The sequence below is a fragment of the Cottoperca gobio genome, chromosome 24 (assembly GCF_900634415.1).
Source record: "Cottoperca gobio chromosome 24, fCotGob3.1, whole genome shotgun sequence".
NCBI classification, from domain to species: Eukaryota; Metazoa; Chordata; class Actinopteri; order Perciformes; family Bovichtidae; genus Cottoperca; species Cottoperca gobio.
The window spans coordinates 20,127,201-20,141,913 of NC_041378.1; the positions used below are offsets into that span (position 1 = coordinate 20,127,201).

Here is a 14,713-nt window from a genome sequence, read left to right on the forward strand (position 1 = left end):
TCCCGACCCCTGCCTTATGGCATCATCGCTCTGTGACCTTCAACAGTCACTGGATCGGTTCGCAGCCGAGTGTGAAGCGGTCGGGATGAGGATCAGCACCTCAAAGTTTGAGGCCATGGCTCTCAGCAGGAAACCGGTGGAGTGCCTACTCCTGGTAGGGAATGAGCCCTTACCCCAAGTGAAGGAGTTCAAGTACCTCGGGTCTTGTTCGCGAGTGAGGGGACGATGGAGCGAGAGATTAGCCGGAGAATCGGAGCAGCAGGGGCGGTACTCCAGTCGCTTTACCACACCTTTGTGACGAAAATCTGATCTACCGGTCGATCGTCATTCCTACCCTCACCTATGGTCATTGAAGGCTGGGTCATGACCGAAAGAACAAGATTACGGGTACAAGCGGCCGAAATGGGTTTTCTTAGACGGGTGGCTGGCGTCTCCCTTAGAGATAGGGTGAGAAGTTCAGCCATCCGTGAGAGACTCCGTGTAGAGCCGCTGCTCCTTTGCATTGAAAGGAGCCAGTTGAGGTGGTTCGGGCATCTAGTAAGGATGCCACCTGGGCGCCTCCCTAGGGAGGTGTTCCAGGCTCGTCCAGCTGGGAGGAGACCCCAGGGAAGAGCTGGCAGATGTGGCCCGGAGCAGGGAAATTTGGGGTTCCTTACTTGAGCTTCTGCCCCCCGCGACCCGACCCAACCCCAGATGATGGATGGATGGATGCTGCGATGCTGCCCACTATTTATTTGGAGCAGGAAGCTCGAAATTACACATTGAACCTTTTAAAACTAAACTGAAAACATTATTTTATCTGCACTTTTCAGATGCCTGTGTACAGGTCTTAATTATTATTCTTACTTTTTTTTTTCATTAATTAACTTACTTGTCTTATTCATTCTTACTAATTGGTTGCTGATCTTAATTATTTAAAATTGTACTCCTACTTCTTAATGGTTTTAACTTGCATGTATCTTTTGTGTTTAATTATGTCCAATGTTTTATCTTTACACTCTATAAAGTGTTTGTGGCTGTTTGCTCACACAATAAAAGGTTACATTAACTACATTTAGTAGTTAATTTAACATACTATTGGTCTGCTAACATGTAAAGCAGGGATGGGCAACATGCAGCCCTCGCTCTCACTTTGTGCGGCACGCGAGTCAATTTCCAGAAATCAATCTGTCGGAGATCCGCGAGGAGGCGGGTGCACAAAGTGGCCCTCTGACAGTGAGGACACACTTTTTGTGGCCCTCCCTATCCTCAAAGTTGCCCATCCCTGATGTAAAGTAACATGCTTTAGTTATATAGCATATTATACATGCTATATTTAAGGCATATATTTACCTCTCTGGGAACCATCACCTTATCGTGGTGGAGAGGTTTGTGTGTCCCTATGAACTTGAGAGCTGTGTTGTCTGGAGCCTAGTGCTCCTGGTAGGGTCTCCCAAGGCAAATTGGTCTCAGGTGAGGGGCCAGACTAAGAATGGTTCAAAAACGACTTCATGAAAGAAAGGGAAAGGAAAGGAGAGACCCTGCCCGGGGCCCCCGTCTGGAGCCAGGCCCAGAGGGAGGGCCCGACAGCGAGCGCCTGGTGGCCGGGTTTGCCACGGAGCCCGGTCGGGCACAGCCCGAAGAAGCTACGTGGTGCCTCCCATCCATCCATCCTGTGGGCCCACCACTCATGGGAAAAACCGCTGGGGTCGGGTGCGCTGTCACATGGGTGGCAGTGATGGTCAGGGACCTCGACGGACCAGACCCGGGCAGCAGAGGCTGGCTCTGGGGACATGGAACGTCACCTCTCTGTGGGGGAAGGAGCCGGAACTAGTGCGGGAGGTGGATCGCTACCAGTTGGATCTGGTGGGGCTTACCTCCACGCACAGTCTTGGTTCTGGAACCGTACTCCTGGATAGGGGTTGGACTCTATTCCTCTCCGGAGTTGCCCAAGGTGTGAGGCGTCGGGCCGGGGTGGGGATACTCACTAGCCCCCGGCTGAGCGCCGCTACGTTGGAGTTTATCCCGGTGGACGAGAGGGTCGCCTCCCTACGCCTTCGGGTTATGGGGGGGAAAACTCTGACTGTTGTTTGTGCCTATGCCCCAAACCGCAGTTCTGAGTATTCGGCCTTCTTGGAGACCCTGAATGGAGCCCTGCAGGGGGCTCCAGTAGGGGACTCCGTAGTCTTGCTGGGAGACTTCAACGCACACGTGGGAAACGATGGAGACACCTGGAGAGGCGTGATTGGGAGGAAGGGCCTCCCTGATCTAAACCCGAACGGTCGTTTGTTGTTGGACTTCTGTGCTAGTCATGGAATGGCCATAACAAACACCATGTTCGAACATAAGGATGCTCATAAGTGTACGTGGTACCAGAGCACCCTAGGATGCCACCTGGGCGCCTCCCTAGGGAGGTGTTCCAGGCACGTCCAGCTGGGAGGAGACCCCGGGGAAGACCCAGGACTCGGTGGAGAGATTATATCTCCTCACTGGCCTCGGCACACCTCAGGATCCCCCAGTCGGAGCTGGAGGATGTGGCCCGGAGAAGGGAAGATTGGGGTTCCTTACTGGAGCTGCTGCCCCCGCGACCCGATCCCGGATAAGCGGTAGACGATGGATGGATGGATATATTTAAGGCAGATGATGAACTTGTTTGAAATAGTTCAGTATGATATGAGGGTCCCTCCAGCCCACAGCCATAGTGGTCATACTGCCTTGCACCATTAGTTATTGTGGAGCAGAAGACACTAGCAACCAGTGTATAATATAGAATGTCCTCTTATGTGTCTGCAGGATGGAGCTGATGGACTATCTGGACAGTATTGACTGCAGTCTGGAGGACTTCCAAGCCATGCTTTATGGAAAACAGTTTGGCATGGACTTTGATGCCCTCGAGGTAAAATAACATCACATCCACACAAAAGCAAAGAACCTTTACCTGATCAATAACACAACATGTCTGAACGCTTTCCTTTCAGCACTGTGGGGAAGCTGTGGACAATATCATAGAGTTCACATATGTCCACTGCTATGAAGCTAGCTTGGTAATGTAGTACACAAATATTAATATTCGTCAGTTTATTTTATTTATAACCTTTATTTTACCAGGATATGTCTCATTGAAATTAAAAAATCTATTTTTCAAGAGAGTCCTGGCCAAGATAGGTAGCCAAATCAAATCAAATGTATTTGTATAGCCCAATATCACAAATTATACATTTGTCTCAGTGTGCTTTACAGACTGTCCTTAGACCCTCGCATCGCACAAGGAAAAACTTCCTAAAAGAAACCCCATAATTAACGGGGTAAAAATGGAAAAAACCTCAGGGAGAGCAACTGAGGAGGGATCCCTCTCCCAGGACGGACAGACGTGCAATAGATGTTGTATGATAAACAACATAGTACAAATACAACATTTGACAGAAAATGATGTGTTCAAAAAGAGAAAGTTTGGATGAATCCAGGAAAATGTCAAAAAGGCTTCCCGGTGTCCAGCCAGGACCAGGGCAGCAGGCACAGCCACGATTCATGATCCTGACGTAAACTTTATCAGTGGCAACCTGCCATATGAGACACAGAAACTCCGGGGATAATACCCCGGAGGAGGAGTTAGTAACATACATTTACATAAATGCATACAGATAGAGGGAGGGGAGGAGAGAGGGAGAAGAAGAGAGGGAAGGGAGGAGAGAGGGAGAAGAAGAGAGGGAGGGGAGGAGAGAGGGAGAAGAAGAGAGGGAGGGGAGGAGGGAGGGAGGGAGGGAGAAGAAGAGAGGGAGGGGAGGAGAGAGGGAGAAGAAGAGAGGGAGGGGAGGAGAGAGGAAGAGAAGGAAGAGAGCAGGGAGGTGTCCCCTGGCAGTCTAAGCCTATAGCAGCATAACAAGGGGCTGATCCAGGGCAAACCTGAGCCAGCCCTAACTATAAGCTTTATCAAAAAGGAAAGTCTTTAGCCTACTCTTAAATGTGGAGAGTGTGTCTGCCTCCCGAACACAAACTGGAAGCTGGTTCCACTGGAGAGGAGCTTGATAGCTGAAGGCTCTGGCTCCCATTGTACTCTTAGAGATTCTAGGAACTACAAATAACCCTGCAGTCTGGTACTATGAGATCTTTAAGATATGCTGGAGCCTGACCATTAATTGCTTTGTAAGTCAGGATTTTGAATTCTATTCTGTATTTTACCGGGAGCCAGTGCAGAGCAGCTAATACAGGAGTAATATGATCCCGTTTCCTTGTTCTTGTCAATACACGTGACGCTACATTTTGGATCAACTGAAGAGTCTTAAGTGACTTTTTGGGACAACCTGATAAAAATGAGTTGCAGTAATCCAGCCTTGAAGTAACAAATGCATGGACTAGTTTTTCTGCATCATTTTGAGACGGGATGTGTCTTATTTTTGCAATGTTACGTAGATGAAAGAAGGCAGTCCTTGAGATTTGTTTTATGTGGGAGTTAAACGACAGATCCTGATCAAAGATGATGCCAAGATTCCTTACAGTGGTGCTGGAGGCCAAGTTAATGCCATCCAGAGCTTCTATGTCATTAGAAAATGCGTTTCGGAGGCGTTTAGGGCCAAGTATAATAACTTCAGTTTTGTCTGTGTTTAACATCAAAAAGTTGCTAGACATCCAAGTTTTTATGTCCTTAAGGCATGCTTGAAGTTTAGCCAATTGATTGGTTTCATCTGGTTTAATTGATAGAGATAATTGGGTATCATCCGCATAACAATGAAAGTTTATAGAGTGGTTCCTTATAATATTGCCCAAAGGAAGCATATATAAGGTGAATAGAATCGGTCCAAGTACAGAACCCTGCGGAACTCCAAGACTGACTTTGGCTGTCATGGAGGATTTATCGTTAACAAGTACAAATTGAGATCGCTCAGATAAATAGGACTTGAACCAGCTTAGTGCGGTTCCTTTTATGCCAACACAATGTTCCAGTCTCTGTAGTAGAATGTCATGATCAACAGTGTCGAAAGCAGCACTGAGGTCTAACAAGACAAGAACAGAGACAAGTCCTTTGTCTGATGCCAATAGAAGGTCATTGGTAACTTTCACCAGTGCCGTCTCTGTGCTATGATGAACTCTAAATCCAGATTGAAAAACCTCAAATAAACTATTATTATGTAAAAAAATCACATAATTGTTTTGCAACTGCTTTCTCAAGGATTTTAGCGAGAAAGGGTAGTTTAGATATCGGCCTATAGTTGGCTAAAACCTCTGGATCAAGACTAGGCTTTTTAAGAAGTGGTTTTATTACAGCTACTTTAAAGGATTTTGGTACGTAGCCAGATAATAGAGACAGGTTGATCATATTTAATAACAAGGTGTTAATTAAGGGTAAAACTTCTTTAAACAGTTTAGTTGGAATCGGGTCTAAAAGACAGGTTGATGGCTTAGATGATGAGATTGTTGAAGTTAGTTGGTTAAGGTTGATTGGAGTAAAAAGGTCTAGATATATTTCAGGAGTTACAGATGTTTTTAAAATTCCGGCAGTTGAAGTTAAGTCATTACCAATTGAGGTCAGGAGGAGATTAATTTTGTCTCTAATAATTATAATTTTATCGTTAAAGAAGCTCATGAAGTCGTCACTATTGAGAGATATAGGAATAGAAGGCTCAGTAGAGCTGTGGCTCTCTGTCAGCCTGGCTACAGTGCTGAAAAGAAACCTGGGGTTGTTCTTATTTTCTTCTATTAAGGAAGAGTAATAAGCTGCTCTGGCATTACGGAGAGCCTTCTTATACGTTTTAAGATGATCTAACCAGACTAAACGAGATTCTTACAATTTAGTGGAACGCCATTTACTTTCAAGATTTCTCGACTTTTGTTTTAGTTTGCGGATTTGTAAATTAAGCCATGGAGCTTTCTTTTTCTGTTTTATGATCTTCTTTAGAGGAGCGACAGAGTCGAGTGTTATTCGCAGTGAGGCTGCAGCGCTATCAACAAGATGATTAATTTGGGAGGGACTAAAGTTAGCATTGGAGTCCTCCATTATATTGATATTGAATCCTGGTATTGAATTAAGTGCTGATGGAATCACTTCCTTAAATTTAGTCACAGCACTTTCAGATAAACATCGAGCATAGGATATTTTGCCTACTGGCTTGTAGTCCACTAACAGGACTTCAAAAGTTATTAAATTAAATTTCAACACCATATCCCAGAACAAGGTCCAGAGTGTGGTTTAAACAGTGAGTTGGTTCATGTACATTCTGACTGAACCCAATTGAATCTAATATTGAGATAAATGCATTATTAAGGCTGTCACTATCAACATCCACATGAATATTAAAGTCACCTACAATAATTACTTTATCTGTTTTAAGGACTAAACTTGATAAAAATTCTGAGAATTCAGATAGAAATTCAGAGTACGGACCAGGAGGGCGGTACACAGTAACAAATAAAACTGGCTTTATTGTTTTCCATGTTGGGTTTGAGAGCGTAAGAACAAGGCTTTCAAAAGAGTTATAGTTTAGTTTAGGCTTAGGATTGATCAAGAGGTTTGAGTCAAATATGGCCGCAACTCCACCTCCTCGGCCAGTGCCTCGAGGAATGTGAGTATTAATATGACCAGGTGGAGTGGATTCATTTAGACTGACATATTCTTCATGTCAGCAGCATAGTTACAGTCACAATCACAACACAATCACAACATTAATTAAAACATTTACAGACACAGCGGTCTGCTTCAATGTCTTTAAGAGTCACTTTAAGTCTGTTCAGAGAGACCAGCTCTCTGAGTTTCAGCTCATTTTGCAGCTGGTTCCAAGCAGCCGGAGCAGCGTAACTAAAAGTCTTTTTCCCAAGTTCTGTACGGACTTTTGGGACAGTTAAAAGAAACAAGTCCTCGTAGCGAAGCCGATATGGTCCACTACATTTCCGACTAATGTAGATCCTTAAGTAAGGAGGAAGAACACCAAGAATAGCTTTAAAAATAAGGATGTGCCAGTGTTTCAGTCTACGGGTGGTCAGCGAAGACCATCCAACACGAGCATATAAGGTGCAGTGGTGCGTCAGGTTTTTTTTAAGGTTTGTTATAAATCTCAGTGCACCATGGTAGACCAGAGAGTGTATCCAGAGAGCTGAGGCACTGAGACGATGCATTCATATAAACAACATCTCCAGAGTCCAGCACAGACAGAAACGTTGCAGAGACTAATCTCTTTCTGGCCTCGAAAGAAAAACAGGACTTGTTTCTAAAATAAAAACCTAATTTTATTCTTAATTTTATCAAAAGTTCTAAAATGTGAGGTTTAAAAGAAAGAATTGTCAATGATAATGTCAAGATATTTGAACTGAGACACAGATTCAATCTGGGAACCCTGTAAAGTGGTGATAGGAGGGAGTTTCAAGTGCTTGGTTTTTGCTTTCGAGATCATTGTCTGTGATCATCAGTATCACAGACAATGAAAGCTACAGTAAAGTCATGAGGAAACACTCCCACTGTAAAATAAGTTAATGAATGAGGATATATAGATACAGTATATCTCAAAAGTGAGTACACACCCTTTAGATTTTTGCAAATATTCTGTTATATCCTTTCAGGGGATAACATTATCCTACTGAAACTTTGATATAACTTAAAGTAGTCAGTGTGCTGCTTGAATAACAGTATAGATTTATTGTCCTTTGAAAATTACTCAGTACACAGCTGTTAATGTCTAAACAGCTGGCAACAAAAGTGAGTACACCCCATAGTGAACATGTCCTAATTGTGCCCAATGATGTTGTTTTCCCGCCCTGGTGTCATGTGACTCGTTAGTGTTACAAGGATTCAGGTGTAAATGATAAGCAGGGCTGTTAAATTTGGTGTTTTGGGCACAATTCTCTCTGAATGCTGGACAACATGGCAAGGAACTCTCTGAGCGGCTGAAAAAAAGGATTATTGCGCTTCACAAAGATGGCCTTGGCTATAAGAAGATTGCCAACACCATGAAAATGAGTTGCAGCACAGTGGCTAAGATCATACAGCGGTTTTCCAGGACAGGTTCCACTCGGAACAGGCCTCGCCAGGGTCGACCAAAGAAGTTGAGTCCACGTGCTCAGCGTCATATCCAGAGGTTGGTTTCCAAAAATAGACGTGCGAGTGCTTCCAGCATTGCTGCAGAGGTTGCAGAAGTGGGATGTCAGCCTGTCAGTGCCCAGACCATACGCCGCACACTGCATCAAATCGGTTTGTATGGCGGTCGCCCCAGACAGAAGCCCCTTCTGAAACCGATGCATAAGAAAGCCCGCAAACAGTTTGCTGAAGACAATGAATCCAAGAACATGAGTTACTGGAACCATGTCCTGTGGTCTGATGAGACCAAAATAAACCTGTTTGGGTCAGATGGTGTCCGGCGTGTGTGGCGGCACCCTGGTGAGGAGTACCAAGACAAATGTGTTTTGCCTACAGTCAAGCATGGTGGTGGCAGCATCATGGTCTGGGGCTGCATGAGTGCTGCCGGCACTGGGGAGCTGCATTTCATTGAGGGACACATGAATTCCAATATATACTGTGACATCCTGCAGCAGAGCATGATCCCCTCTCTTCGGAAACTGGGCCGTAGGGCAGTTTTCCAACATGATAATGACCCTAAACACACCTCCAAGATGACAACGGCCTTGCTGAAGAAGCTGAAGGTTAAGGTGATGGACTGGCCAAGTATGTCTCCAGACCTAAACCCAATTGAGCACATGTGGGGCATCCTCAAGAGGAAGGTGGAGGAGTGCAAGGTGTCCAACATCCGTGCGCTCCGTGATGTCGTCGTGGAGGAGTGGAAGAAGATTCCAGAAGCAACCTGTGCAGCTCTGGTGAATTCCATGCCCAGGAGGGTTAAAGCAGTGCTAGATAACAATGGTGGTCACACAAAATATTGACACTTTGGGCACAATTTAGACATGTTCACTATGGGGTGTACTCACTTTTGTTGCCAGCTGTTTAGACATTAACAGCTGTGTACTGAGTAATTTTCAAAGGACAATAAATCTATACTGTTATTCAAGCAGCACACTGACTACTTTAAGTTATATCAAAGTTTCAGTAGGATAACGTTATCCCCTGAAAGGATATAACAGAATATTTGCAAAAATCTAAAGGGTGTACTCACTTTTGAGATATACTGTATGTATAGATATATCTATAGATATATAGATAGATCTATCTAGCATTTTACCAAAAGCCCATTTAAAAAATAAACATTGATTTTGTGACGAGGAAGTGCAAAAATGCTAACTCATGTCAGAGTCTTAGTACTCCTTCCTGCAGCACTCTTTGGATATTTCCCACTATCTCAAATTAGTCCCACTAAGTAAACTCCCTCCTAGTCTTCATGCAGCTACTTGCGGTGGGTATTTACACACTAACGACCGCTGGATCAGGGTGGCAACTAGCAAGCTAGCAACCCTTCCGAAACCACGGACATGCTCCCAAGCAAAGCTTCAACCACGTTCGCCACAACACTACAACAGTCCCCCCGACAAACCCAAAGGGAATGCCGCTACAGCCTACCAGGGAAAAATCTGCACCACTTTATCAAAACTACGCACTGGGAAACATACACCTGTTAATCTGCTACGAGCATAAACAATAGCTGGCTCTAAGACCACAACTCTCCACAGTCCAATTAAGAATAACCTACAGCAGTTACACGTCAAACAAAATCATATCGACAATCCCAACAGATCATCCAAATTATCCTGTTCAACCAATACAAGAGTGTCCTCTTCCTAAACGCTACCGAACAACAAATGTTTACCGCTACCGGCAACAGCAAAACAACAACAAAAAAATCAACCGGGTCACATACTCAGTTAACCACGTAAAAACACGGAACGAGCCCCCAATTTGTCACAACCCCGGCTCTAGGGCAGGACAGACAAACGATAAGGACACGAAATACCAAAATATATAAGCGATGTATTTGTAACCAAAGGACATAATTTGAACAGCAAAGTATGCAAACAAAAGACAACGCCAAAAACCCGCGGTTTCCTGGCTCAGGCAGGGAGAGAGAGGGCAGCATCACAGATGCTGGCCTTTTATGGTCCTGAGGTGCGCTGCGAACAGGTGCTCCAGATCTGACGGAATACTGCCATCAGCTCCACTGACACTTTAGAATCAACACAGTGACTGACACAAGACAGGTTAAGCAGGGGCCGTCACAGTGTCAATGTCCAAATATTTATGGACCTCACTATACAGGTACATCTCAATAAATTAGAATATCGGGGAAAAGTCAGTTTATTTCACTAATTCAATTCAAAAAGTGAAACTCATATTATATGGATTCATTACATACAAAGTGAAATATTTCAAGCCTTTATTTGTTTTAATCTTGATGATTACGGCAGCTAATGAAAACCCAAAAATCAGTATCTCAGAAAATTAGAATATTTCATAAGATAGGATTTTTAATACAGAAATGTCGGCTGTGGTATGTTCATGTGTCTGCACTCAGTACTTGGTTGGGCCTCCTTTTGCATGAATTACTGCATCAATGCGGCGTGGCATGCTGAGGGGTTATAGAAGCCCAGGTTGCTTCGATAGCGGCCTTCAGCTCGTCTGCATTGTTGGGTCTCGTGTCTCATCTTCCTCTTGACATTACCCCAGAGATTCTCTATAGGGTTCAGATCAGGCGAGTTTGCAGGCCAATCAAGCACATTGATTCCATGGTCATTAAACCAGGCATTAGTACTTTTGGCAGTGTGGGCAGGTGCCAAGTCCTGCTGGAAAATGAAATCAGCATCTCCAAAAAGCTTCTCAGAAGAAGGAAGCATGAAGTGCTCTAAAACTTCCTGGTAGACGGCTGCGTTCACAGTGGATCAACACCAGCCGATGACATGGCTCCCCAAATCATTACTGACTGTGGAAACTTCACACTGGACTTCAAGCAACTTGGATTCTGTGCCACCTTGATTTCCAAATGAAATGCAAAATCTACTTTCATTTGAAAAGAGGACTTCATGTGTGAGAAACTTCATGCTAATATTATTATTATTCATGTTAATAAGCTACATTTTTCAATAAATTCAGTCAATTAAAGTTGATAACATTTTCTGACTATTGTTCGTTGATGTGTAACAAGCCCAATAACTTATTTGTTTAACAAACTTGAGATATATCCATCCCCCTCCCCCCCCCCCCCCGAGGCTTCTGTTTCGAGAATGAGGTGCAAACCCTTATTGTTACAAAATAAATGAAACCCCATTAATAGAAAGCTGTGATGGAGGGCTGCGTTCATTAGCTGATTAGAATGTGACACCGTGAGTCAACAATATTGAACTTTCTCAGAATATTCTAATTTTCTGAGATACTGATTTTTGGGTTTTCATTAGCTGTAAGCCGTAATCATCAAGATTAAAACAAATAAAGGCTTGAAATATTTCACTTTGTGTGTAATGAATCCATATAATATATGAGTTTCACTTTTTGAATTGAATTAGTGAAATAAACTGACTTTTCCACGATATTATAATTTATTGAGGTGTGTGTGTGTGTGTGTGTGTGTGTGTGTGTGTGTGTGTGTGTGTGTCTATATAGATATAATTCCTCAGTTCTTCTCCATGTGTTTTCAGGAGAGTTTGTCCAAAGACAACACGGCACAGCTCAGCAGAGGCAGGACAGAGGACGTCAACACAGGTAGGTCACACTCTCAACTCTCCATTTACATTTTATATATATATTTTTATTTTTTTTATTTTATATATATATATATATATATATATATAGATCGATAGATTACTGTATACTATTGGTTAATTGGAAAACCGATTTAATGGATAATGAAAATAGTAGTTTGTTGCAGCCATGCAATGTATGAGTGAGTTTCTTTTCAAAACAAAGTAAGAAATAGAGCAGAAGCGTTTTTGAAACAAAGTTACTATTCCATGGTGTCCTCTGACAAACACATACTCGCTGCTGCGAGTCTCACTTTTCTGTCACCATACCTGATTCATATTAACAATATATTTTTTTTTTATTACTTGAAACTGAATGAGAGTATAAAAAGTCCCAGTGAGGCATCCCAGTATGTGTGGCTGCAGAGCAGAGTGTGACTATACTGGGAGGTTTTGACTCCTACTGTTGATATAAGTTAAAATTGCCATCCCAGGCTGAAGATGCTGTCTGTTTGCTGCATGCTGTCCACTTTCATAGATTATCCCTATGTGTTGAACTCTACTGGAGCATTCCTACAAAACTCAATCCCTCAGTTCATGTCAGTTCATGGCGGTGGAGACTGTTTAAAGTGTTCATTTGAGATGTTGTGACAGTGAGCATCTGTATCATCATGTTTTTCCTTCATGCTGTTACCTGTGTGCAGCAGAGTTTAACCTCAGTACAGAGTTCAGTGTGGAGTCTCTGGAGTTTAGCTGTTATTAATATTGTTCACAATCAAAGAAAGTGAATACATTTAGGACAATGTTGGACTGGAAACATTCCAGGCTCATTTTTTTTTACTGGACTCCTCCGGTGTCTTGTGTTCAGATAAGCAGCTGATCCAGTACACGTCTTGCCCCCTGCTGGCCTTCCTGGATGGCTGCATTCCTCATGCAGAGCAGGACGTGAGCCCCGGTGGCAGCAGCTCCTCCATTAATACCCCTCAGCCCTCCTCCAGCCCCGGTGCTTGTGTGGAGGCGGAGCCGCCCTTGGAGTTGCTGGACCCCAGCCTGGAGTCGAAGCAGCCGGCCCGCAGCTCTCTGATCCACCTGGAGCCTCTGACCGAGGCGGAGGCAAGCGCCGAGTCGCTCTTCTACCTGTGTGAACTGAGTCCTGCTGCAGCGGAGGCCGACGCCCTGCAGGACGGAGTGTGAGCAGGGATGTTGGTTCACCAGACTCCTCATAGCACTCTCATTATGTGTTAATGTTCCCTCACCTCTGCAAGAGGGGCTTCTGTGAGAAGCATTACAGACGTTTGCATTGAAGATAACATTTGAGTTACAGAAATAAGCCACATTTTCATCAAATATTCTAATAATAGTTAACATCCTCTGGCCGTTATTAACCCTTTGAACCAGAGTCCAAATAGGGCTCACATCATAGCCTCTATGGACACATCCTGTATGTACAGTTAACAGGAAGTATAATGTTGCAATAAGGAATACTAGGATCATTTAATACTGTACATAGAGTATGTGTGTCCATGAAGGATACACATCCATCTTCACATCATAATCATCTATATGAACAGTAATCCAACTGATTGTTGTTATGGGAACTTCTGGACTTATAGATAACATTATACTTGTTTGTATACCTGTTTACATCACCCGATGCATGATGGGAAGTATAGTTCCAAAACACTAAACCTTCTAATCCCAAATGGAAATAAAAATAACAACTGCAAAATGACAGAACCCATAAAAACTAGCTTTGTCTTTTTGAAATGTAAAGTATTGTAGGCCTTATTCAGAGAATACATGCAGCCTTTAAAACAGAGCTGAGCAGAGACATATGAGAGCTCAATGTGTCTGAAAGTGAAACCTATTGACTAATGTTTTCTTCAATGCAATACTCTCAAATGTCAAGATGCCATGATATCTACAAAGTGTGGCTCCTGTAAACACAAGACACAGCTTCGTCTCCTCTTCAGTATCTTCACCATCTGCTCCTACACCGTCAGCAAGGAGGCATCCTCACCAACACACTGAACCAAATGTATTTATTCAGATTGTTTTTGTCTTTTGCTACATTTGTGTCCACACAGATTTGGACCCTTCAGGGAAAGATTTCAGAGTCGTTCTGGAGAGCTGGGACATTAGGTGACTGAACTGCAGACTGGACATTAACATTATCAAAAGACATTTCACAGTTTGCTCATCACTCCTGAGACACACTTTATAAAGTAGATTGACAGCTGCACCACTTCTCTTAACAACATACGTTCCTGAAGACAAACATAAGACAGGTTGTTGTCTGTCTGTGTAACTGGAGACTTGCTCCAGTTCGTGTCCTCCAGGTGAAGCTGCCATCCAACCGAGACTAACTAACCACTAATACAATATTTGGGTCAACTTGGGTTTTCTATGTAGGGAAGTACCCGTTATTCTCACCTTTATTAACACGTTGAAAATGAACGACACCTGTTGTCAAGAATGAAAAAGCAGCTTAAAACATGAATTCATTTTTTTTATAGAAAAACATCCCCAAGGTCCAAGCTCCCTGTTCCATCAGTGGACACCAGAGGTGAGAGAAAGCAGTCTGTTAAATGTGAGCTGATCTCCGCTGTAAATAGTGTCTCAGTATGTTCATGTTGTGCTGAAGGGAAAGTCCTCTCCTGTCTCCTCTGATATAGTAGGTAATAAGTGTCCACTTCAGATACTGTGTATAGTTGACTGTGCATGGCCATTTCCCTGTGAGCCGCCCTCATCCCACCAGCTGTCAGTCAATGTTGCTGTCACAATAAAGCAAATGCTACAGTACAGTCCTTGCTTCTATAATCTGTCACCATGTGTGATCGCTCTATCTTGGTACAACTGCTGCAGTGCAACACAAAGCTGTGCAATGATCTTCCCTTCGTGAATGTTAGTTTACTTGGCATCTTGTATTCTCAGGCCAAATGCGTTACGACTATTCAAACTGCCATGACTCATTAATTTTTTACTTTACAGTACATCTGTGTACATAGTGGGAAAAAAAGCAGAGGTAGAACATTAGTTAGTTTAATTAGTTTGAGTCAGCGGTTTGACTTCCAACTGGTCGAGAAATTTCAGTTCAGTTCACATTTCTGATTGATCGGCTGTAGCTGCCTTT

General features: G+C 43.5%; 1 protein-coding gene across 2 annotated transcripts in view; it reads left to right on the forward strand.

The window, feature by feature from the left end:
• The window catches only part of hsf2 (heat shock transcription factor 2), a 25,071-nt gene extending 10,687 nt beyond the window's left edge, over positions 1–14,384 (forward strand). For both annotated transcript variants that reach the window (XM_029425538.1, XM_029425537.1), the window contains exons 10-12: positions 2,773–2,875; positions 11,539–11,602; positions 12,449–14,384. In XM_029425538.1, coding sequence (XP_029281398.1) covers positions 2,773–2,875; positions 11,539–11,602; positions 12,449–12,774 — 493 coding nt within the window. In that variant the 3' untranslated portion in view covers positions 12,775–14,384. The remainder of the gene's footprint in view (positions 1–2,772; positions 2,876–11,538; positions 11,603–12,448) is intronic.
• The last annotated feature ends 329 nt before the right edge of the window (positions 14,385–14,713 follow it).